General features: G+C 43.4%; 1 protein-coding gene across 1 annotated transcript in view; it reads right to left on the minus strand.

Moving 5' to 3' along the window:
• Positions 1–1,840: 1,840 nt before the first annotated feature.
• LOC311135939 (wings apart-like protein homolog) overlaps positions 1,841–25,286 on the minus strand; it is a 40,432-nt gene continuing 16,986 nt past the window's right edge. Inside the window, exons 7-20 of the mRNA XM_084169978.1 lie at positions 20,851–21,015; positions 17,615–17,751; positions 17,297–17,408; positions 16,806–17,039; positions 16,586–16,697; positions 8,033–8,130; positions 7,766–7,842; positions 6,714–6,886; positions 6,343–6,458; positions 5,787–6,053; positions 5,436–5,649; positions 5,235–5,323; positions 4,007–4,102; positions 1,841–3,878 (exon numbers count right to left, since the gene is read on the minus strand). Coding sequence (XP_084026104.1) covers positions 3,813–3,878; positions 4,007–4,102; positions 5,235–5,323; positions 5,436–5,649; positions 5,787–6,053; positions 6,343–6,458; positions 6,714–6,886; positions 7,766–7,842; positions 8,033–8,130; positions 16,586–16,697; positions 16,806–17,039; positions 17,297–17,408; positions 17,615–17,751; positions 20,851–21,015 — 1,956 coding nt within the window. The 3' untranslated portion in view covers positions 1,841–3,812. The remainder of the gene's footprint in view (positions 3,879–4,006; positions 4,103–5,234; positions 5,324–5,435; positions 5,650–5,786; positions 6,054–6,342; positions 6,459–6,713; positions 6,887–7,765; positions 7,843–8,032; positions 8,131–16,585; positions 16,698–16,805; positions 17,040–17,296; positions 17,409–17,614; positions 17,752–20,850; positions 21,016–25,286) is intronic.

The following is a 25,286-nucleotide window of genomic DNA, read 5'->3' on the forward strand; positions in this document are numbered from 1 at the left end:
ATAAGAGCGTCTGCTAAATGACAAAAATGTAAATGCAAATACATGCATGCAAACGCACATCCTTCTTCTCCTTCCCACTGACTCACCTCTGAGGTGGGAAATAGAAAAGTAGAAACAACCCCAGCTCTGCTCCCTAGCCCTCAAATACTCATCTGGCTGGCCTGAAGACATGAAAGCCATCCATTACAGTGCAAGTCACAGACACTCAGGAATACAGAAGGGCTAGTGGCTCTTTCTGCTGTGCCAGTCAATGATTTAAGGTGCAAGATTAAAGAGTCCCCAAGTGTTTGTGCATTGATGGTGGTCAGGTGAAAGTGTATATTTTCCACTGGTTCCCAGAGTGTATACTTCTGTGTGGGTGTATGTCTTCTTCATTTGGTGTTTTGGCCTGCGGGAGAAAAGGCAGGTAGCACCACTGATGAGGAGGGTCCTGCGTGCATATGTGTGTGTGAAGGCGCGAATGAGAAACTCACTGAGCAATACTTCCAGTGTGAGATCAATTCTAGAGGGTGTTTCGCCACCTGTTCACCAGTATATTGAGGCACATATGGTCAGTGCTTTAGTGCTCACGCCACCTGGTGGCCATTCAGGCCAATTGAAAACCACACAGAGAGAGAGTGAGAGATAGAGATGAACAGAGAAAGATGGGCAGATTGGGAGAGACTGAGAGATCGGCTGACTGACAGGAGAGAGGAGGATTATATTATTTTATTCTCTCTGCCCCTCACTTCTCCATCCTTCTCCCAGCAGGATCTCCATGCTCATTGACAGAATTAACATCAACCCAGTTAGCCTCTGGATAATACCAGAGACAGAAGAGGAAGCGAGACATCTCACTCGCTCCTTTTTTTCTGGTTCATATACAGTCACTGAACTAACCAGACCAGACCCAGCTGCAATCACATTGCTGTCTATGGTAAACAGCCTGAGTAAGACATCTTAATTTATCTTTGGTAATACTACCTCTCCACTCCATTCATATTCATCCACATTTTCTACACTTATTAACTAAGAAAGTATCCAGCATCCATCACTTCTGATATTGATGACATTCAATAGATAGAGCTCTCTCTTGCCTGCCTGGAATTCAAACACAATAATGAGCTATGAAAAAAAGAGAACACTTGGAACTCCTATCTACCCCTTCCATTCAAATACTGTCGCCATCTTGACATTGCACTGCAACCATGATCTCACATTGACCTCGTACATTATGTCAAGGTAGTTGTGCTGTATGGTTACATTTTCACAGCTTATGTTGCCATGTCTTGTCAGGTTCAGACATAATCATGTGTATTTGTCTCCCAGATATTGACACCACTGTCAGGTTACCAGATATTCAAATAATTCCCCAAAGGCTTCCTTTAGCATTTTTTTGGTTTAAGAGAAAGGGGTATTAACACATACAAGCATATTTGTCTCTATTAAACAGCTGCCAGTCAAACAGAATGACTGTCTGCGAACTGTCAATATGTGGTGCTTTGTTAAGTACTTGTTTCTATTGTGCAACTCAACACTCGGCCTGTGTACAGTCTAAGTCCTCTCTGTGAGTCTGTCAGGGTGAATGAACAGAGAGAGAAGGGGGGCGAGTGAGGAGAAGAGAAGCATCACACACTCTCAGAAAGCACTGAGTCATGGCCTCATAGGGGTGAGAAAATAAGGATAAACAAGATAGAATACAGTCATGCATACACGGTCTCTTCTTCACGCGAATACCAATATCAAGTTCTGCTACATATAAAGTGTTTGCCTCCTGAGGCTAAGCACATCAGTATGGTAATAGCAGAATGAATACACAAGTACTTCTCAAACAATACAAGACATGAGAAAGATACAGTGGTATACTGAAAGTAGCAACTTTTTATTTGAGTTACAATTATTTACATGTAACCAAAGACAATGTCCTCGAAACCGGTACAAACATTTTTTTTGTCCTGCAGTTGTCTTTTTTATACATTTTTTTGTTTTTACTTCAAATGACAACTCAGAAATGTTGTATAAAATAGAAATATCAGCTTCAGAAAAGTAGTCTAGCATTCTAACATCCATTAACCACTATTTACAGATGTTTTTATTTACATTCTGAAATTCCATTCACGACCAGATTTGCAAATCAACTCACATGAAACATGTCTGTTCAACTGCAGCTCTACAAATCAGAGGGAAATGAAAAGAAACGGCTATCGGTATAGCTGTCATTTAATCAGTATCTTATTGAAGCACAGGACTAGTTATAGTGTAGCTGAAAGGATGTTTAGGGGATTCACCGCTCAGAGTAGGAAGGTCATGTCCAACTTGATGATGTAAGACACAAGGGCGAGTAAAGAAACACTACAGCCTGTCCAGAGGCAACCACCACCACAAGCACTTGTGTAGAGCCGGAAGGATAGGTATAAGCAATATGGTAGCAACTTCTCTTTTCCCTGATAGGCTAGGTAGAATTTTCACAATTTTCCTATCCAGTCCTCTCAGACCTGCAAAAGTGCCTAGGGGGTTGGGGCTAGGACAGGGGTCACCAACACAGGGTACTAGGTGTGCCAGTTTTCGATCCAGCCTTGCAGTAACAATTGATTAGATTTGACATTTATTAGATTTTAGTCAGGTGTGTTATTGCAGGGCTGGATGGACCCTGCAGCTCTCCAGGACCAGAGGTAAACCCTGGGCTATGGGTTTGTTCTGGATAGGCACTACTTGAAGTGGTTAGATACAATGCCCACAGAACAATGTTACAATATAATAGGCAAGGAACAATCCTTTTCAATGAGGATTATGCCAGTTGGCTGAGGTTTGGTTATTATTAATGTCAGGCCGGTTTACCAGGGACTCGGAGTCTAATGAAAACCATATATACAGCAGTTATTATACCCAGCCACTTCAAGTGACATGTTCGGTGGAACATGTAAAAGGTAAGGAAGTGCACAGAGACTTGAAACATCTTACACAGTATCAGATCAGGATCATTAATGGTAAAATAAATACATAAAAACCACAATCATTAAAAACGTCTGAACTGCTCATTTAAAACAAACAAAACTCAATTTCTTTACTGTAAAGTCAAATTGGGAAGGGCAGGAAGGAAAACAATTTTTAAAAAGCATTCAAGTGCCATTATTTAAAAACAAAGATTTAAATAACATTAAGTCATCCAGACCTGCTGATCTCTTTTAAATCAATTTAGAATTATGTTAAATTACATGCCATTGTAAGAACTTAAACAAGCATGATGCACTGAAGAAGAAAAAAAGATTTCAACAGAGGTGAATTTCAACTTGACAGTAAGCTTATACAGATAATGGACATATTTAGAGCTGAAACTTAGCTTAGAGAACTAGAGGGGCTTTTTACATTGACCTTCCCTTTTCTACAACCATCAGAGGCAAACATTTAAATGGATACACTGATCTTTTGCATTCAACCATTCCACACAACTTAACAGACATTGTTGACACATCCATGAGTGCTATTTTCAAGCTAACCAATGATTACATTCTTGATTCAATTCAAATAAAAAAAACTCACTCCACATGCCAGCATTCTCAAGCTGTCCTCTGCGACTAGGAATCTCACCAGTAGTTGGATGGTGTGTGAAGATTTAAACAGCATTGATTCAAATCAATGGTACATGTTAACATGGCTTTGGTTCAGAAAGTGCTGAGTTTGTGTGTGTCTTGCTCTTCAGAATGAGGATGCAGGTTGAAGCGTTGCCGGGGAACACTGTTGACCTCTGGTGGATTCTCTGTACAGCCCCTCCTGCTGGGGTTGCCAGATTTGGCAGGACCCTTATGTGCAGTCAGAGTACAAGGAAGGGTTAGCTAACAGTGCTCCAGGTAGTCTATGACACGAGAAATGGACTTATGCCCTGTGGTTCCAAATGCACACTGTTGAAAAAGAGAGAGGGTAGAACGCAAGTCAGCTTGTATTGTGTTTGTGTGTCTGTTTTGTTTTTTTGAAGTAAAGGGAGAAAAAGGGAGATGCTAGGCCATTATCAAAGACATTGCCCACTTACAGTGAGGTTCATGAAATTCAAGAACTTCTTCAGCATTTCCGTCATGATGGAGAAATCTCCCTTGGGTAGGTTTTCCCGCACATTAGTCACATTAACCTGAGGAGAGATAAGCAAATACATATAATTTAAATACACATCAAGTGGCAATCTGCAACATTCTCCTCTCGCAAAAATACGTGCAACCAGCTACAAAACCTGAGCAATAACAAGTTTGGTATTTCCGGCTCACCTTTAAGTGCGTCTGCACAGCTCTTGGTCAACTCTGCACCGATATAAGTGGAGCAGAAAGTCAGTGTCACGATGTGGTGTTTAGGGGAGTAGGATACTAGCTTTTCCCACAGATCCACATATTTCCATTTAGCAATAGGCTACAACGAGACACTTAAGCTTCGAACTAGTTTATTTTTTATATACCTAAAATAAAGGTGGTTTTAATGCAATCTGAATTTGTATTGTTTCATTATGTTTTGTTTAATAGCTAACTATTAACACAAGTGAATTCTGATGCAGCATTATGCATGGCTGGGTATAATAACTGCTGTATATACGGATCAGGTTATCTTTTTTTGGGAGGGGAATGGGGCAGTCCCACTCCTCTTGTACTTTTTTATTTTTTTGTTCATTGGATAGGACAGAGGTCTAGAGGAAAGATGGAGAGAGTTGCTGAAATAAAAGTGGGGCAGATTCGAACATGCTGCAGCGGTATGTGTGTTCTGGAGGCAGCTTCTTAGACCGCAGCTAGACCTCGATAGGCCACGATCAGGTTCTCTTTTATTCACCATGAACAAAGTACAGCACTGCAGCTGCCTTACCTTTTCACTTATTTGTTCATATGTATACATTATTTATTTTGTAACTAATATTGTAATAGCCTTTGACAAGCTTCAACTGTACGCACACGTGTGCCTCTCCAATCATCCGCTGCACACTGAACGCATATTGATCTTGTAGTGAAATCTATTGAGATTTCTTAAAATATCCCACCTATTTACTTCTGCAGAGGCATGCCCTCCGCTATTTCACTTCCTAATATTTTGCAATATCTACCATCAAGACAGAAGAATGGCACTGGTTTGCAGTAGCCTATACTTCAATCCTGCAAGCTCATCAATCAAGCCCTTAATTGATTCATTGAATCAGGTGTGTTAGTGCTGAGATGGAACAAAAGCCTGCACCCCCAGTGCCAGGATCGAGGAACAGGATTGTAGCTAGTTTGCTGGAAGCTTACCTGACTGCCCTGACACAGACAGCCCAGGAGCAGAGCTGTGTAGGAGGCCACGATGCTGTCCTCCATGTGCTTCCCAGCATGCTGTAGAGCTACAACACCACAGAGAGTGAGAACAACACTCAACACTCAACATGGAGCAATGATACTATTGAAAACTACTTTAGCAAAAATAGGATTTTGCACACAGAGACACATCTTTACCTTTGTTGAGGTCCAGCTCCTCCTCTTCCTCCTCTTTCTTTGTGTCCTTCTCCTTGTCATTTTCACTGTCGTTGGTTTCCGTGGCGACCCACTGGATCTCGCCCGACGTCTCCTGCCACTCCCCGCTCTGGTCCAGGGGCTTGGGCGCCTCGCTGATGAGGTCATCAGTCTGTGCCTCGGCCAATATGGCCGCTCGCTCCCGCTCCAGGAAGAACTGTGGAAGGAGGAAAAGACAGACAGACACAAAATCACAAGAGTAACTTAATTGTCTGTGTTATTCTGCCTAATTTCTCTATAAGTTTCCTTTAAAGTTATTCTGAAGTGGTGATGTAGTTATAACAGAGCTCTTACCTGCACCAGAGCACCCAGGGCACCTGAAGAGGGACCCTTGGTCCTTTCCTCAGCACCCTCTGCCTCACCCTCCGTAGGGACTGCTGTAGGTGGCTCTGCCCCGTTCTCGGTCTCTGTGGAAGCTGGGACTGGTTCAGGGGTCTGGGTCTCGTCTCCCCCTGCCGCTCCCTGGCTGCATTCAGGGCTGGTTGTGTTGAACTCCATATCCACCAGACCGTGGCGGTTCCTTGCACTGTACTCCACCAGGTTAATCAGCAGCCCCAAGCCCTGTACCAGCACACACACAGGAGGAGAGAGGAGAGATGCTGTTAATAAAGCTCAAGGACATACACTTCATTAAGATCCATAATAAAATATTGTGAGTACAAACATGAAATTACTACATTGAAGCTTCGGTTTTAATAACTACCTAGTCATTCATTAACCTGTGGGCACTTCAAATAAAGTGGGTAAAAGGACCCACATTTTTCAGAGATCATACAGGTAATTGGATTTGTGTAAACATTTACATACAGACCTACAACACACACACACACACACACACTGGTGCGCTCACCAGGACTCTGATGTCAAAGCGTTGTTCCTGAGGTATGTAGCGTGGGACCCGTAGGACGCAGTTGAGTGCAGTGATGATAAGCTGGTCCTGCTCTCCAGTCTTAGTGCTTCCCCACTCTAAAAACCACAGTACAGTCCAGAGTTACCACACTCCCTCCACTCTGCAGTAGTCAGCTGTGGCCTGAGACCAGTCAGGCTTAAGTACTACAGCCCTAACACACCAGAAGGTGTGGGTTATGGGGACTCTAGCACAGCTGTAATGAGGTCAGTGGGACAACAAAGAGCAGAGAGCACAAGGCACTTGCTAGGGAACGCAATACGCTAGCTACAATGTCGCCGAATGTAGAAGTCGTGTTGATGCAGTGATATTACCATTGTCGTGGGTGAGGTTGAGCAGCACCCCTATGACGGCCCTCATGCAGTCCTCCACGGCCTTGCCCACGTTGCTAAAGCTGCAGTGGGGCAGTGCCGTGCCTGACGAACACAGTGAGCTGTTCACCTCCCGGCTGTAGCGCTGGATCATGTCCACACAGTACCGCAAACCGCTGAGAGAGAGAGAAGGAGGAGGGAGGAGAGAGAAATGAGATTAGATCATACAAATTAGATGGATGAGACTTCCCCAGCCACCTGACAGTGTCAAAGCCTCTTTGGTAGTGCGTACGGCCCAGTACATCACTGGGGCAAAGCTTCCTGCCATCCAGGACCTCTATACCAGGCGGTGTCAGAGGAAGGCCCTCAAAATTGTCAAAGACTCCAGCCACCCTAGTCATAGACTGTTCTCTCTGCTACCGCACGGCAAGCGGTACCGGAGTGCCAAGTCTAGGTCCAAAAGACTTCTCAACAGCTTCTACCCCCAAGCCATAAGACTCCTGAACAGCTAATCATGGCTACCCGGACTATTTGCACTGCCCCCCCACCCCATCCTTTTTACGCTGCTGCTACTCTGTTAAGTATTTATGCATAGTCACTTTAACTCTACCCACATGTACATATTACCTCAACTACCTCAACTAGCCGGTGCCCCCGCACATTGACTCTGCAACGGTACCCCCCTGTATATATAGCCTCCCTACTGTCACTTTATTTTACTTCTGCTCTTTTTTTTCTCAACACTTTTTTTGTTGTTGTTTTTTGTTTAAAATAAATGCACTGTTGGTTAAGGGCTGTAAGTAAGCATTTCACTGTAATGTCTGCACCTGTTGTATTCGGCGCATGTGACCAATAAAATTTGATTTGATTTGATTTGAGTCCCGGGAAAACTGAGGGCACAGAGATTTAACCCGGAGTCCTATACAGGACATGACTCTACTAGTATACTAGAGTGGGGACTGGACAAAGGGAGTAGAGGTGGAGTGAAAGATCAGGGCTCTGTCACCATCTAAAGAGGGTGCCAAAAGATTAGCATGTGTTCCAGTCTCTCTCACCTGGCAGAGGACACTATTAGCTGAGAGTCCTTGTAGGCGATCAGGTAGCCCTGGTTCTCTGGGTTCTGGACAGTCACCTGCAATGGAAGGACAGGAAGACAGACGGGAGTGAAAAATTACATTGATATTGAAATGCCTTTTAAATTGTCAAATAAAAGCTGGTCAGATGAGGTTGAGATTGAAGAGTCTATTTACTTTCCCATGTTGTATTCAATTAATGGATTTAAAACATCTGAGCCTGCTAACACTCCTTAATGTTGTACTTACACTCTCTAGTACTCTTAGACACCTCTCTGCCCCCCACAGCGACGACACCAGCTTCTCCTTGTCATCTTCTTGGCTCAGGTTCTGGACACATTCTTTTACTGCAGGAGAAACACACAATAATTATATATATATATATATATATATATATATATATATATATATATATATATATATATATATATATATATATATATATACAGTGAGGGAAAAAAGTATTTGATCCCCTGCTGATTTTGTACGTTTGCCCACTGACAAAGACATGATCAGTCTATAATTGTAATGGTAGGTTTATTTGAACAGTGAGAGACAGAATAACAACAAAAAAATCCAGAAAAACGCATTTCAAAAATGTTATAAATTGATTTGCATTTTAATGAGGGAAATAAGAATTTGACCCATCTGCAAAACATGACTTAGTACTTGGTGGCAAAACCCTTGTTGGCAATCACAGAGGTCAGACGTTTCTTGTAGTTGGCCACCAGGTTTGCACACATCTCAGGAGGGATTTTGTCCCACTCCTCTTTGCAGATCTTCTCCAAGTCATTAAGGTTTCGAGGCTGACGTTTGGCAACTCGAACCTTCAGCTCCCTCCACAGATTTTCTATGGGATTACGGTCTGGAGACTGGCTAGGCCACTCCAGGACCTTAATGTGCTTCTTCTTGAGCCACTCCTTTGTTGCCTTGGCCGTGTGTTTTGGGTAATTGTCATGCTGGAATACCCATCCACGACCCATTTTCAATGCCCTGGCTGAGAGAAGGAGGTTCTCACCCATGATTTGACGGTACATGGCCCCGTCCATCGTCCCTTTGATGCGGTGAATTTGTCCTGTCCCCTTAGCAGAAAAACACCCCCAAAGCATAATGTTTCCACCTCCATGTTTGATGGTGGGGATGGTGTTCTTGGGGTCATAGGCAGCATTCCTCCTCCTCCAAACACGACGAGTTGAGTTGATGCCAAAGAGCTCCATTTTGGTCTCATCTGACCACAACACTCCTCTGAATCATTCAGATGTTCATTGGCAAACTTCAGACGGGCATGTATATGTGCTTTCTTGAGCAGGGGGACCTTGCGGGGGCTGCAGGATTTCAGTCCTTCACGGCGTAGTGTGTTACCAATTGTTTTCTTGGTGACTATGGTCCCAGCTGCCCTGAGATCATTGACAAGATCCTCCCGTGTAGTTCTGGGCTGATTCCTCACCGTTCTCATGATCATTGCAACTCCACGAGGTGAGATCTTGCATGGAGCCCCAGGCCGAGGGAGATTGACAGTTCTTTTGTGTTTCTTCCATTTGCGAATAATCGCACCAACTGTTGTCACCTTCTCACCAAGCTGCTTGGCGATGGTCTTGTAGCCCATTCCAGCCTTGTGTAGGTCTACAATCTTGTCCCTGACATCCTTGGAGAGCTCTTTGGTCTTTGCCATGGTGGAGAGTTTGGAATCTGATTGATTGATTGATTCTGTGGACAGGTGTCTTTTATACAGGTAACAAGCTGAAATTAGGAGCACTCCCTTTAAAAGTGTGCTCCTAATCTCAGCTCGTTACCTGTGTAAAAGACACCTGGGAGCCAGAAATCCTTCTGATTGAGAGGGGGTCAAATACTTATTTCCCTCATTCAAATGCAAATCAATTTATAACATTTTTGACATGCGTTTTTCTGGATTTTTGTTGTTGTTATTCTGTCTCTCACTGTTCAAATAAACCTACCATTAAAATTATAGACTGATCATGTCTTTGTCAGTGGGCAAACGTACAAATTCAGTAGGGGATCAAATCGTTTTTTCCCCTCAGTATTGGATACACTGCCGATTTTGCAGGTTTTCCTACTTACAAAGCATGTAGATGTCTGTAATTTTTATCATAGGTACACTTCAACTGTGAGAGACGGAATCTAAAACAAAAATCCAGAAAATCACATTGTATGATTTTTAAGTAATTAATTTGCATTTTATTGCATGACATAAGTATTTGATCACCTACCAACCAGTAAGAGTTCCGGCTCTCACAGACCTGTTAGTTTTTCTTTAAGAAGCCCTCCTGTTCTCCACTCATTACCTGTATTAACTGCACCTGTTTGAACTCGTTACCTGTATAAAAGACACCTGTCCACACACTCAATCAAACAGACTCCAACCTCTCCACAATGGCCAAGACCAGAGAGCTGTGTAAGGACATCAGGGATAAAATTGTAGACCTGCACAAGGCTGGGATGGGCTACAGGTCAATAGGCAAGCAGCTTGGTGAGAAGGCATCAACTGTTGGCGCAATTATTAGAAAATGGAAGAAGTTCAAGATGACGGTCAATCACCCTCGGTCTGGGGCTCCATGCAAGATCTCACCTCGTGGGGCATCAATGATCATGAGGAAGGTGAGGGATCAGCCCAGAACTACACGGCAGGACCTGGTCAATGACCTGAAGAGAGCTGGGACCACAGTCTCAAAGAAAACCATTAGTAACACACTACGCCGTCATGGATTAAAATCCTGCAGCGCACGCAAGGTCCCCCTGCTCAAGCCAGTGCATGTCCAGGCCCGTCTGAAGTTTGCCAATGACCATCTGGATGATCCAGAGGAGGAATGGGAGAAGGTCATGTGGTCTGATGAGACAAAAATAGAGCTTTTTGGTCTAAACTCCACTCGCCGTGTTTGGAGGAAGAAGAAGGATGAGTACAACCCCAAGAACACCATCCCAACCGTGAAGCATGGAGGCGGAAACATCATTCTTTGGGGATGCTTTTCTGCAAAGGGGACAGGACGACTGCACCGTATTGAGGGGAGGATGGATGGGGCCATGTATCGCGAGATCTTGGCAAACAACCTCCTTCCCTCAGTAAGACCATTGAAGGTGGGTCATGGCTGGGTCTTCCAGCATGACAACGACCCGAAACACACAGCCAGGGCAACTAAGGAGTGGCTCCGTAAGAAGCATCTCAAGGTCCTGGAGTGGCCTAGCCAGTCTCCAGACCTGAACCCAATAGAAAATCTTTGGAGGGAGCTGAAAGTCTGTATTGCCCAGCGACAGCCCCGAAACCTGAAGGATCTGGAGAAGGTCTGTATGGAGGAGTGGGCCAAAATCCCTGCTGCAGTGTGTGCAAACCTGGTCAAGACCTACAGGAAACGTATGATCTCTGTAATTGCAAACGAAGGTTTCTGTACCAAATATTAAGTTCTGCTTTTCTGATGTATCAAATACTTATGTCATACAATAAAATGCAAATTAATTACTTAAAAATCATACAATGTGATTTTCTGGATAAAATTTACAGACATCTACATGCTTTGTAAGTAGGAAAACCTGCAAAATCGGCAGTGTATCAAATATTTGTTCTCCCCACTGTATGTATGTATGTATGTATGTATGTATGTATGTATGTATGTATGTATGTATGTATGTATGTATGTATGTATGTATGTATGTATGTATGTATGTATATATATATACACACATACACACACACACACACACACACACACACACACACACACACACACACACACACACACACACACACACACAGCTCATTCAAGGGTTTTTCTTTATTTAAACTATTTCTACATTGTAGAATAATAGTGAAGACATCAAAACTATGAAATAACACATATGGAATCATGTCGTAACCAAAAAAGTGTTAAACAAATGAAAATATATTTTATATTTGAGATTCTTCATAGTAGCCACCCTTTGCCTTGATGACAGCTTTGCACACTCTTGGCATTCTCTCAAAGAGCTTCATGAGGTAGTCACCTGGAATGCATTTCAATTAACAGGTGTGACTTCTTAAAAGTTAATGTGTGGAATTTCTTTCCTTCTTAATGCGTTTGAGAAAATCAATTGTGTTGTGACAAGGTGGGGGGGGTACACATAAGATAGCCCTATTTGGTAAAAGACCAAGTCCATATTATGGCAAGAACAGCTCAAATAAGCAAAGAGAAACAACAGTCCATCATTACTTTAAGATATGAAGGTCAGTCAATACGGAACATTTCAAGAAGTGCAGTCGCAACAAACATTAAGCGCTGTTATGAAACTGGCTCTCATGAGGACTGCAACAGGAATGGAAGACCCAGAGTTACCTCTGCTGCAGAGGATAAGTTCATTAGAGTTACCAGCCTCAGAAATTGCTGCCCAAATAAATGCTTCACAGAGTTCAAGACACAGACACATCTCAACATCAACTGTTCAGAGGGGACTGTGTGAATCAGGTCTTCGTGGTTGAATTGCTGCAAAGAAACCACTACTAAAGGACACCAATAAGAAGAAGAGACCTGCTCAGGCCAAGAAACACGAGCAATGGACATTAGACCAGTGGAAATTTGTCCTTTGGTCTGGAGTCCAAATTTGTGAGACGCGGTGTGGGTGAACGGATGATCTCCACATGTGTAGTTCCCACTGTAAAGCATGGAGGAGGAGGTGTTATGGTGTGGGGGTGCTTTTCTGGTGACACCGTCTGTGATTTATTTAGAATTCAAGGCACACTTAACCAGCATGGCTACCACAGCATTCTGCAGCGATACGCCATCCCATCTGGTTTCGGCTTAGTGGGACTATCATTTGTTTTTCAACAGGACAATGACCCAACACCTCCAGGCTGTGTAAGGGCTATTTTACCAAGGAGGATCGTGATGGAATGCTGCATCAGATGACCTGGTCTCCACAATACCCCGACCTCAACCCAATTGAGATGGTTTAGGATGAGTCGGACGGCAGAGTGAAGGAAAAGCCGGCAACAAGTGCTAAGCATATGTGGGAACTCCTTCAAGACTGTTGGAAAAGCATTCCAGGTGAAGCTGGTTAAGAGAATACCAAGACTGTGCAAAGCTGTCATCAAGGAAAAGGGTGGCTATTTGAAGAATCTGAAATATAAAATATATTTTGATTTGATTTAACACTTTTTTGGTTACTACATGATTCCATGTGTGTTATTTCATAGTTTTGATGTATTCACTATTATTCGACAATGTAGAAAACAGTAAAAATAAAGAAAAACCCTTCAATGAGTAGGTGTGTCCAAACTTTTGACTGCTACTGAGATATATACAGTGAGGGAAAAAGTATTTGATCCCCTGCTGATTTTGTACGTTTGCCCACTGACAATGAAATGATCAGTCTATAATTTTTATGGTAGGTTTATTTGAACAGTGAGAGACAGAATAACAACAACAAAAATCCAGAAAAACGCATGTCAAAAATGTTATAAATTGATTTGCATTTTAAATGAGGGAAATAAGTATTTGACCCCCTCTCAATCAGAAAGATTTCTGGCTCCCAGGTGTCTTTTATACAGGTAACGAGCTGAGATTAGGAGCACACTCTGCTCCTAATCTCATTTTGATACCTGTATAAAAGACACCTGTCCACAGAAGCAATCAATCAATCATATTCCAAACTCTCCACCATGGCCAAGACCAAAGAGCTCTCCAAGGATGTCAGGGACAAGATTGTAGACCTACACAAGGCTGGAAGACCATCGCCAAGCAGCTTGGTGAGAAGGTGACAACAGTTGGTGCGATTATTCGCAAATGGAAGAAACACAAAATAACTGTCAATCTCCCTCGGCCTGGTGCTCCATGCAATATCTCACCTCGTGGAGTTGCAATGATCATGAGAAAGGTGAGGAATCAGCCCAGAACTACACGGGAGGATCTTGTCAATGATCTCAAGGCAGCTGGGACCATAGTCACCAAGAAAACAATTGGTAACACACTACACCGTGAAGGACTGAAATCCTGCAGCGCCCACAAGGTCCCCCTGCTCAAGAAAGCACATATACAGGCCCGTCTGAAGTTTGCCAATTAACATCTGAATGATTCAGAGGACAACTGGGTGAAAGTGTTGTGGTCAGATGAGACCAAAATCGAGGTCTTTGGCATCAACTCAACTCGCCATGATTGGAGGAGGAGGAATGCTGCCAATGACCCCAAGAACACCATCCCCACCGTCAAACATGGAGGTGGAAACATTATGCTTTGGGGGTGTTTTTCTGCTAAGTGGACAGGACAACTTCACCGCATCAAAGGGACGATGGACGGGGCCATGTACCATCAAATCTTGGGTGAGAACCTCCTTCCCTCAGCCAGGGCATTGAAAATGGGTCGTGGATGGGTATTCCAGCATGACAATGACCCAAAACACACGGCCAAGGCAACAAAGGATTGGCTCAAGAAGAAGCACATTAAGGTCCTGGAGTGGCCTAGCCAGTCTCCAGACCTTAATCCCATAGAAAATCTGTGGAGGGAGCTGAAGGTTCGAGTTGCCAAACATCAGCTTCGAAACCTTAATGACTTGGAGAAGATTTGCAAAGAGGAGTGGGACAGAATCCCTCATGAGATGTGTGCAAACCTGTTGGCCAACTACAAGAAACGTCTGACCTCTGTGATTGCCAAAAAGGGTTTTGCCACCAAGTACTAAGTCATGTTTTGCAGAGGGGTCAAATACTTATTTCCCTCATTAAAATGCAAATCAATTTATAACATTTTTGACATGCGTTTTTCTGGATTTTTGTTTTGTTATTCTGTCTCTCACTGTTCAAATAAACCTACCGTTAAAATTATAGACTGATCATGTCTTTGTCAGTGGGCAAACGTACAAAATCAGCAGGGGATCAAATACTATTTTCCCTCACTGTATATATATATATATATATATATATATATATATATATATATATACACACATATAAACAGTGGGGAAAAAAAGTATTTAGTCAGCCACCAATTGTGCAAGTTCTCCCACTTAAAAAGATGAGAGAGGCCTGTAATTTTCATCATAGGTACACATCAACTATGACAGACAAATTGAGAAAACAAAATCCAGAAGATCACATTGTAGGATTTTTTATGAATTTATTTGCAAATTATGGTGGAAAATAAGTATTTGGTCACCTACAAACAAGCAAGATTTCTGGCTCTCACAGACCTGTAACTTCTTCTTTAAGAGGCTCCTCTGTCCTCCACTCGTTACCTGTATTAATGGCACCTGTTTGAACTTGTTATCAGTATAAAAGACACCTGTCCACAACCTCAAACAGTCACACTCCAAACTCCACTATGGCCAAGACCAAAGAGCTGTCAAAGGACACCAGAAACAAAATTGTAGACCTGCACCAGGCTGGGAAGACTGAATCTGTAATAGGTAAGCAGCTTGGTTTGAAGAAATCAACTGTGGGAGCAATTATTAGGAAATGGAAGACATACAAGACCACTGATAATCTCCTTCGATCTGGGGCTCTACGCAAGATCTCACCCCGTGGGGTCAAAATGATCACAAGAACGAAGAGCAAAAATCCCAGAACAAGAACGAAGAGCAAAAATCCCAGAACCACACGGGGGGACCCTAGTGAATGACCTGCAGAGAGTTGGGACCAAAGTAACAAAGCCTACCATCAGTAACACACTACGCCGCCAGGGACTCAAATCCTGCAGTGCCAGACGTGTCCCCCTGCTTAAGCCAGTACATGTCCAGGCCCGTCTGAAGTTTGCTAGAGTGCATTTGGATTATCCAGAAGAGGATTGGGAGAATGTCATATGGTCAGATGAAACCAAAATAGAACTTTTTGGTAAAAACTCAACTCGTCGTGTTTGGAGGACAAAGAATGCTGAGTTGCATCCAAAGAACACCATACCTACTGTGAAGCATGGGGGTGGAAACATTATGCTTTGGGGCTGTTTTTCTGCAAAGGGACCAGGACGACTGATCCGTGTAAAGGAAAGAATGAATGGGGCCATGTATCGTGAGATTTTGAGTGAAAACCTCCTTCAATCAACAAGGGCATTGAAGATGAAACGTGGCTGGGTCTTTCAGCATGACAATGATCCCAAACACACCGCCCGGGCAACGAAGGAGTGGCTTCGTAAGAAGCATTTCAAGGTCCTGGAGTGGTCTAGCCAGTCTCCAGATCTCAACCCCATAGAAAATCTTTGGAGGGAGTTGAAAGTCTGTGTTGCCCAGCAACAGCCCCAAAACATCACTGCTCTAGAGGAGATCTGCATGGAGGAATGGGCCAAAATACCAGCAACAGTGTGTGAAAACCTTGTGAAGACTTACAGAAAACGTTTGACCTGTGTCATTGCCAACAAAGGGTATATAACAAAGTATTGAGAAACTTTGTTATTGACCAAATACTTATTTTCCACCATAATTTGCAAATAAATTCATTAAAAATCCTACAATGTGATTTTCTGGATTTTTTTTCTCTCATTTTGTCTGTCATAGTTGACGTGTACCTATGATGAAAATTACAGGCCTCTCTCATCTTTTTAAGTGGGAGAACTTACACAATTGGTGGCTGACTAAATACTTTTTTTCCCCACTGTGTGTGTGTGTGTATATATATATATATATATATATATATATATATATATATATATATATATATATATATATATATATATATATATATATGTTTTGCCAATGACTATAGTGTAACAAAGTGAGTTGACCTTGATAAGATGCAACTGTCAAATATAGGAACAAGGACAACTAGAAAAAGTCTGCTTCTGGCGCAGAAAGGTGCTCCGACAGTTCAACACAACATGCACGCACACAAACACCCACCTTTGTCTACAATGTGGTCCAGGCCTCCCAGTAAGCGCAGCTCCTCTTTGAACCAGTCACCGGCTCTCTTTGAGGTCAGAGACAACAGGGTCTCCATGGCCAAGTGACACGACTGCAAAACAAACAAAATAAAGTGCTATAGAACTCCAACCCACAATCACCATCATTATAAATATTATAATTATTAAACATGATCATTATTCTGATTGTCCCTGCATACCGTGATGTTCTCCAGGTCCAGGTGCTTGTTGTGGACTGTCTCACACAGCTTGCGGATCTTCTCCTTGACCTTGGTCATCTCCTTGGCAGTGAGCTGGTCCTGGTGGTGGCCCGAGTGGTCGTGCTCCAGCTCCAACAGTCTGATCATCAGCTCCAGACTGGCCCGGTCCAGGTCCATGTTCAACCTGTCTCTGCTTAGGATGTACATCAGAGAGGCCGTACACAGAGCCAGGTTCTGGAGACGAGTGAAGGGAGAGCGGGATGGGCAACAATGAGTTCAGAAGCAACTGGTGGCAGGGGAAGTCCTTGAATCTTGTCCTTGTATATTCAAATAGCGAACTTTGAAGTATCTACAGGACAAATAGTAGGTCATGCTACCACCACAAATAAGCAGAGGGAGGTTAATTGAAACACACTGGAGCCCTTTATTTTGGGTCAGTTACTGTTATTAGTTTGGGTCAGTTGTGGTTGTAGATTTGAACAGATTCCTACCGGATGCTGCGGGGCATCATTCAACATCTTGAAGACCTGAGCCACCTTCCCTCTGGCCCGTAGGTGCATCCGGAAACTGGGCATTGCACACCTTGCGGCTAGACTGATTATACTAGACAGTGAGCAAGAGGGGGAGGATGTTTCAAGAAGTTCAGAGGAGAAGGGTACATAGAAGATTGAGTGGACAAGTATAAATAATACTAAATCTGTCCATGTCTTCTAGACTTGAGCATATAGCTGGAAATGTATTGAAGGTGGGATGTTAAATCAGGTAAGATCCTTTCCCAAGGTGGACAATATTGAGTGGGTTTGTCTTACCTAAGGCATCGTGTGTTGAGTGGCTGGCTGCTCTTTAGACCGGTCTCCAGGTACTCAAAGTCATCAGTAAACTCCTGGTTCTCACCAAACTCTACCACATCGTTGAAGTGCTTCACATTATGCACAACCGTGTACAGCTGCAAGTGGGAGAGATAATGAGACGATGAGCGACATTTACACAAGCAAATGGTACTGAGCATTGAGCAAAAATAACCATCAGGATTTTTTTATGCAAAGAAATGTATTGGGCAGGCCACCTATGTTGCTTCGGGCCGCCTGTATCCAAACAGTAAAACATTATACACTGCTCAAAAAAATAAAGGGAACACTTAAACAACACAATGTAACTGCAAGTCAATCACACTTCTGTGAAATCAAACTGTCCACTTAGGAAGCAACACTGATTGACAATACATTTCACATGCTGTTGTGCAAATGGAATAGACAACAGGTGGAAATTATAGGCAATTAGCATGACACCCCCAATAAAGAAGTGGTTCTGCAGGTGGTGACCACAGACCACTTCTCAGTTCCTATGCTTCCTGGCTGATGTTTTGGTCACTTTTGAATGCTGGCGGTGCTTTCACTCTAGTGGTAGCATGAGACGGAGTCTACAACCCACACAAGTGGCTCAGGTAGTGCAGCTCATCCAGGATGGCACATCAATGCGAGCTGTGGCAAGAAGGTTTGCTGTGTCTGTCAGCGTAGTGTCCAGAGCATGGAGGCGCTACCAGGAGACAGGCCAGTACATCAGGAGACGTGGAGGAGGCCGTAGGAGGGAAACAACCCAGCAGCAGGACCGCTACCTCCGCCGTTGTGCAAGGAGGAGCAGGAGGAGCACTGCCAGAGCCCTGCAAAATGACCTCCAGCAGGCCACAAATGTGCATGTGTCTGCTCAAACGGTCAGAAACAGACTCCATGAGGGTGGTATGAGGGCCCAACGTCCACTGGTGGAGGTTGTGCTTACAGCCCAACACTGTGCAGGACGTTTGGCATTTGCCAGAGAACACCAAGATTGGCAAATTCGCCACTGGCGCCCTGTGCTCTTCACAGATGAAAGCAGGTTCACACTGAGCACATGTGACAGACGTGACAGAGTCTGGAGACGCCGTGGAGAACGTTCTGCTGCCTGCAACATCCTCCAGCATGACCGGTTTGGCGTGGGTCAGTCATGGTGTGGGGTGGCATTTCTTTGGGGGGCCGCACAGCCCTCCATGTGCTCGCCAGAGGTAGCCTGACTGCCATTAGGTACCGAGATGAGATCCTCAGACCCCTTGTGAGACCATACGCTGGTGCGGTTGGCCCTGGGTTCCTCCTAATGCAAGACAATGCTAGACTTCATGTGGCTGGAGTGTCAGCAGTTCCTGCAAGAGGAAGGCATTGATGCTATGGACTGGCCCGCCTGTTCCCCAGACCTGAATCCAATTGAGCACATCTGGGACATCATGGCTCGCTCCATCCACCAACGCCACGTTGCACCACAGACTGTCCAGGAGTTGGCGGAAGCTTTAGTCCAGGTCTGGGAGGAGATCCCTCAGGAGACCATCCGCCACCTCATCAGGAGCATGCCCAGGCGTTGTAGGGAGGTCATACAGGCACATGGAGGCCACACACACTACTGAGCCTAATTTTGACTTGTTTTAAGGACATTACATCAAAGTTGGATCAGCCTGTAGTGTGGTTTTCCACTTTAATTTTGAGGGTGACTCAAAATCCAGACCTCCATGGGTTGATACATTTGATTTCCATTGATAATTTTTGTGTGATTTTGTTGTCAGCACATTCAACTATGTAAAGAAAAAAGTATTTAATAAGATTATTTCATTCATTCAGATCTAGGATGTGTTGTTTAAGTGTTCCCTTTATTTTTTTGAGCAGTGTATATTTTTTAAGTATAATTTCCAGGATGGAAAAATGTTGTGTAAACTTAAACTAAAACAAGATATAAAGTATGTAGAAAAGATAATGGACCTATATAACATCCTCTTTGAGAACAACAAATCACCAAAATAAAAGCTATAGTCAGTGAGAATCTAAAATTCCAAAAATGATGCATTCAGGAGTATTTTTGCCATGGCATAGGCCCCCATTGATTTTGTAATTTTGTAATAATGTTTGAGTCACTTAGATAGCATAAGTTATGGCAAAATGTTGAGAATTGCAGGAAATAGCTTTAAAACTGCTATATTTTGTCACTGCGGCCAACAGGAGGGCCTCTAAAATGTTTGGTCGGCAACCACACCATTGGCCCCCTGTCGGTGTGACAGGGGACACGTCAACCACCTAAGACCCATTTTGATCCAGAAAAAAACCTGATCATATTTAAAATAGGAGGAATATTATCCCATGCAAGTTCCAAAATGGTGCTCTGTGTATTTGTGAGTGTCCAGAAAAGGAAAGAAATGTCACACAGCATGCAAAGTGGCTCTACTCCATCAGTTCCATTAGCTGACTGGGCTAATACCCCCTCATCAAGGACACCACTGGGAGTGGAAGTGTCTGATCAGCTGTGTGTGTGTTCGCTTGCTAGCGATTGGACCATGTCTGTGTTTCCACTGCCCAACGAGATAGCTTCGGTTCAGTCCCTCTTGGCAAGGGGGATGTGCAGCTAACCGTCTGGTCAAGAGCCAGAAGGCACATCTGCTAGCTGTAGCTAGGCCTTAAAGGGGGGCTGAACTTCCGGATTCATCTTGGTCATTAAGAAATGCAGCGGTTTGATTAATACTTAGGTGATGCCAGCTGTGGGCGGGATTGAAATAAACCCAACCCAACGAAAACTGTTACGGTACCCTTCATTTCGTGACATACCATTTTTTCCAATCATCTCTCCAATCTCTGTTTAGGACGAGACTGACTTCAAAATTATCCTATTTACACTTTGTAGTCAATTTTGACAGTAAAATAAATGTTTCTGACTCATAACGATGCCACATAGGCCATTTTCAAAACGAGAAGTTGCTTTGTAGGGTCAGTCGCTCTTTAATAAAACAAGATGCTCCTTAGGCCCTGACCAGCCCATGCTGTTTTAAATTAACAAAGACAAGCTTTACACTGCGCTCCAAATGGACATTAACAGTCTAAACTGTGTCTGAAATGAATAAAGAGACTAATAAATCCATAACAGCATGCAAACAAGTAATAAAAATAGCAGATGAGCGTTTGGGGGATGTTGACAGTGAAAAGATCATGTTGACTGTCTTGAGGGCGTGAAATATCCCCCAGCATGCCCGGCCCACCTCCTTGTGTTCTTTTCTGCATTTGAGAGCCGTGACGATGTCCTGGTAAGGCTGAGTGGGGATGGTCACAGACTTGATGACTTTGGGCGGTGGGGGAGGAGCTTTGAACAGACAGTCATCTTTGTGGGAGTTGGTGTCCTTGCTGCTTCCGCTTGATATGCTGGCCTGGAGAGCCAAAAAGCAGAAAACATTTGAAAAAGTTAGACAAACAACTTTCATTCCAGGTGCCCTTATATGAATTGTTTCCTATTGGGACACGTTCCAAGTCTGGACTAAACAGAATACAGCTAATAGTGATTTAGATTTCGTCATTTAGGTGAGGCTGCTATTGGGTCAATGTAGGGCTGCACGATTAATCCCATTTTAATCAAAATTGCGATATTGACATGCGCAATATCCATATCGCAAGAGGCTGTGATATTTTGAAGGGAGTGGCGCCTAATCCGTGACCAGATCTTATATTTCTGGGGCTCCGTATCCATGAGCAGGCAAATTCTCGCAGTATTTCGTGGGAATTTGGGACCTCACTCACTTTCTCATGCCGAAACCGGATTAGATACATAGCTAATTAAATCAGAGCTAAAACGCCAAAATGATAATATTTGCAATGTCACTAAGCAAAAAACTAACCAAACAGCAATAGCCACTACAATGTCAAAACATGATTGTCATGAGTTCAGTATAATTTGCTTGATTTTGCAGACCCACGACTATGGTGTATCGTCGTTAGCTAACATTAGCATGCTAGCTAGCCAGCATTAGCTACCTAGCGAGCAAACTCTAGTCTAGTCCAATGGAAACTGATGCAACCATGTTGAGTACGTGGCTAGTTAGATGACCAGCAGTGACAGTGAGGTCCATATGAGATGCAAGGCTCTAAGAAGTGCCATTGTGCAGAAATAGCAAAGAAAATACTGTTTGATTAGCTAAATTAGCTAGCAAGGTATACCAGTTATCAAAGAGGATGCTGCTAGCTTTGCATGAATGGCAGGACCAGTGTTGTCAAAGAGGGTAGACCGTACCGTCTCTGGTGTTGTATCAACATTACAACCAGGACGGACTGTCCTATGGGACTCTAAAACGCCGGCACATACACAGACGCAGCTCTCATACAATGCAATGATATTTGATTATCTGTAGTTAATAACTGTCTGTACACATAAATTCACATAGCCATGAGCGAGCATGTTGTAAACTGTAAAGTAGCTAGCTAGATGTGTCATCATCTCCATTAGCTATACATCTTGCCATCACATAAAACAATACATACAACAAAACGTCTCAATACACAGCATATTTAGTCCACAATCTCTGACATTTGGCTCGTAGTTCTTGCACAGGAAAGTTTGCAGGGGCCTACCAGATCACAACAAACAGTAAAAAGCGAGAGGAGATTTAAAAAATGATGGTTGAAGAGAAATCAACCATATGACCACTACAAGGTGTCATCATATACCGACAGATCAAATTGATTTTAACAGTATTGACAGAGTCCACTAGCTTGCTGCACTGGTGTAAAATGTCACTATTGCATATGACTTGTATATATTAACATATCTGGGCCATTTTGGAGAACATTCATGAATCTGTTAGACACAACATACATCTATGTATTTTCTCTGTAAACTGATTTGACAACTGATTTGCATTTCTGGGGTGAGGTGGGGCTAACTAAATTAAAAACAGCAGATTGGATGGGCATGTAATTCACACAGTACTGATGAAAAATCAAGAGCATTTGATCTAAATATGGGTATGCGAGGACAACTAGTGGTCACCGGGTTTTTCATCCTTGGTCACTAGCCATCATAAATGTGTATCCCCTCCTCACAAACTTGATGTTGGGTGAGTCCCCTTTCCTATGCAAAAAAACCCAACTAGAGATTGTATGCACTAGCATGCAATGCAATGAGATATATTTGAAGCAGGTATTTACTTTGCAACATGTATTGTTATTGACTAAAACAAAATATAATTGTATGAGCTATGCATCTGTGTACCGGCGCTTTTGTACCCCTCTACTAGCTAGCTAGATGGGGCAGTCCAGTTCAAGAGGCAGTCCGTTCTGCATGCCTTCTTGACTTCTATACAATGCGTCGTCATGTATTTGTGCATGAACACTGGTAGCCTAACTGTCATAGCCATCTTTCTAGCTAATTTAGCTCATCAACCATATTTTCTTTGCTATTTCTGCACGATGGCACATATTAAAGCCTTGAATCTCATATGGACCTCACTGTCACCACTGGCCATCTAGCTAGCCACGTAGCCAGCAGGGTTGCATCGGTTTCCATTGGAGTAGAGCTTGCTGGGCTGGATAGCTAGGTAGCGAACACTAGCTAGCTAACGCGAGTTGATTATCATGTAGCAGCCTATGCTGACTAGCGTCGCTCTCTAGCTAATGTCGACACACCATAGTCATGGGTCTGCAAAATCAAGCAAATCAAATCAAATTGTATTTTCCACATGCGCCGAATACAACATGTGTAGACATTACAGTGAAACGCTTACTTACAAGCCCTTAACCAACAATGCTAAGTAAAACAAAGATAAAAAAAGTTAAGGAAAAATAAATAATGAAATAACCAAAGAGCAGCAGTAAAATAAAATAACCGTAGGGAGGCTATATACAGGGGGGTACCGGTGCAGAGTCAATGTGCGGGGGCACCGGCTAGTCGACGTAATTGAGGTAATATGTACATGTAGGTAGAGTTAGTGACTATGCATAAATAATAAACAGAGTAGCAGCAGAGTAAAAGAGGGGGACGGGGTGGGGGGGGGGGGGGGGGGCAGTGCAAATTGTCTGGGGGTAGAAGCTGTTGAGAAGCATTTTGGACCTAGACTTGGCGCTCCGGTACCGCTTGCTGTGCGGTAGCAGAGAGAACAGTCTATGACTAGGGTGGCTGGAGTCTTTGACAATGTTGAGGGCCTTCCTCTGACACTGCCTGGTATAGAGGTCCTGGATGGCAGGAAGCTTGGCCCCAGTGATGTACTGGGCCGTACGCACTACCCTCTGTAGTGCCTTGCGGTCGGAGGCTGAGCAGTTGCCATACCAAGCGGTGATGCAACCAGTCAGGATGCTCTCGATGGTGCAGCTGTATAAACTTTTTGAGGATCTGAGGACCCATGCCAAATGTTTTTAGTCTCCTGAGGGGGAATAGGCTTTGTCGTGCCCTCTTCACGACTGTCTTGGTGTTTTTGGACCATGATAGTTCGTTGGTGATGTGGACACCAAGGAACTTGAAGCTCTCAACCTGTTCCACTACAGCCCTGTCAATGAGAATGGGGGCGTGCTCAGTCCTATTATTTTTTCCTGTATTCCACAATCATCTCCTTTGTGGTACTGAACTCATGTCAAAATCAAGTTGACATTGCAATGTCTATCAATGTTTTGGTTGTTTCTTTTCTGCTTAGTGACATTGTGAATTTCATATTTTTGGAATTTAACTACCGGTATGTATCTAATCCGGTTTGGGCATGAGAAAATGAGTGTAGTTCCAAATTCCCACTAGATACTGCGAGAATTTGCGCACTCGGACACGGAGCCTCAGAAATATAAGATCCGGACATGGACTTGGAGTCACTCCCTATTTTGGAACGCCAGCTGTCTGTAAAATCCGTTTTTTTTTTTTTTTTTACTTTAGATTTATTGCTTGAGTTCGCTCTCATCACTCCTCTTTTGGCCACTTCCTAATCCCATACACACTAAGCCCCACCCCCTGTCACTCAAGCAGACAGTTCCTCGTGCTCAAGATTCACTCTGCATGCATTGACCAAACAGCAGCATGCGGTCAACAGATTTTTCTAACCAAGAACAACGCAGCTTTTCACTTTGCTTCTTCTGCAAAACGGTAGTTAGTTGGTTTTAGAAAGCTGCAAATGTCCCCCAAAAATGTGTTAGCCTCTAATACTAATCGTTAGCTAACTAGCTGGCTAGCTAAATCCACTGAGAAACTTTTGCTCTAATACAGGCCAGTACCTGTGGTGCAGTATATCAGCATTGTTTGTGCAACAACTTGTTCTTAAATCAGAGAGGAAAAGGCAAAGAATATTCTAAAATCTGTCTGAATGTACCTATTTAAATCTAATTAGGGTCCCCCGGGAAACACTTACCAACACTTTGGTTCCTACTCCGTCACAACCTTAGAATTTGAATACTAGAATGGCCATGAACCTTCTTATGATGGTCTAAAGGTTATCCATTTTGGTCAGGGAGTTGGTCAACCATGGTTTTCCAGTGCCGTGAGAAGATAGTGTACAATTATGAATTTTAAGAAAGTTTCTTCACTGTATGTTTGTTAGCTAGCCAGCCAGCCAGCCTAAGAAGAATGATTACATTCATGTTTCAAATTAATTGCCAATATGCCAACATACCATTCAAACAATGCCGTCAATCCACAGCCATACACTGGCTGAAATCAGTTGATGATAAGACT

The sequence above is a fragment of the Coregonus lavaretus genome (assembly GCF_964263955.1).
Source record: "Coregonus lavaretus genome assembly, chromosome: 1".
NCBI classification, from domain to species: domain Eukaryota; kingdom Metazoa; phylum Chordata; class Actinopteri; order Salmoniformes; family Salmonidae; genus Coregonus; species Coregonus lavaretus.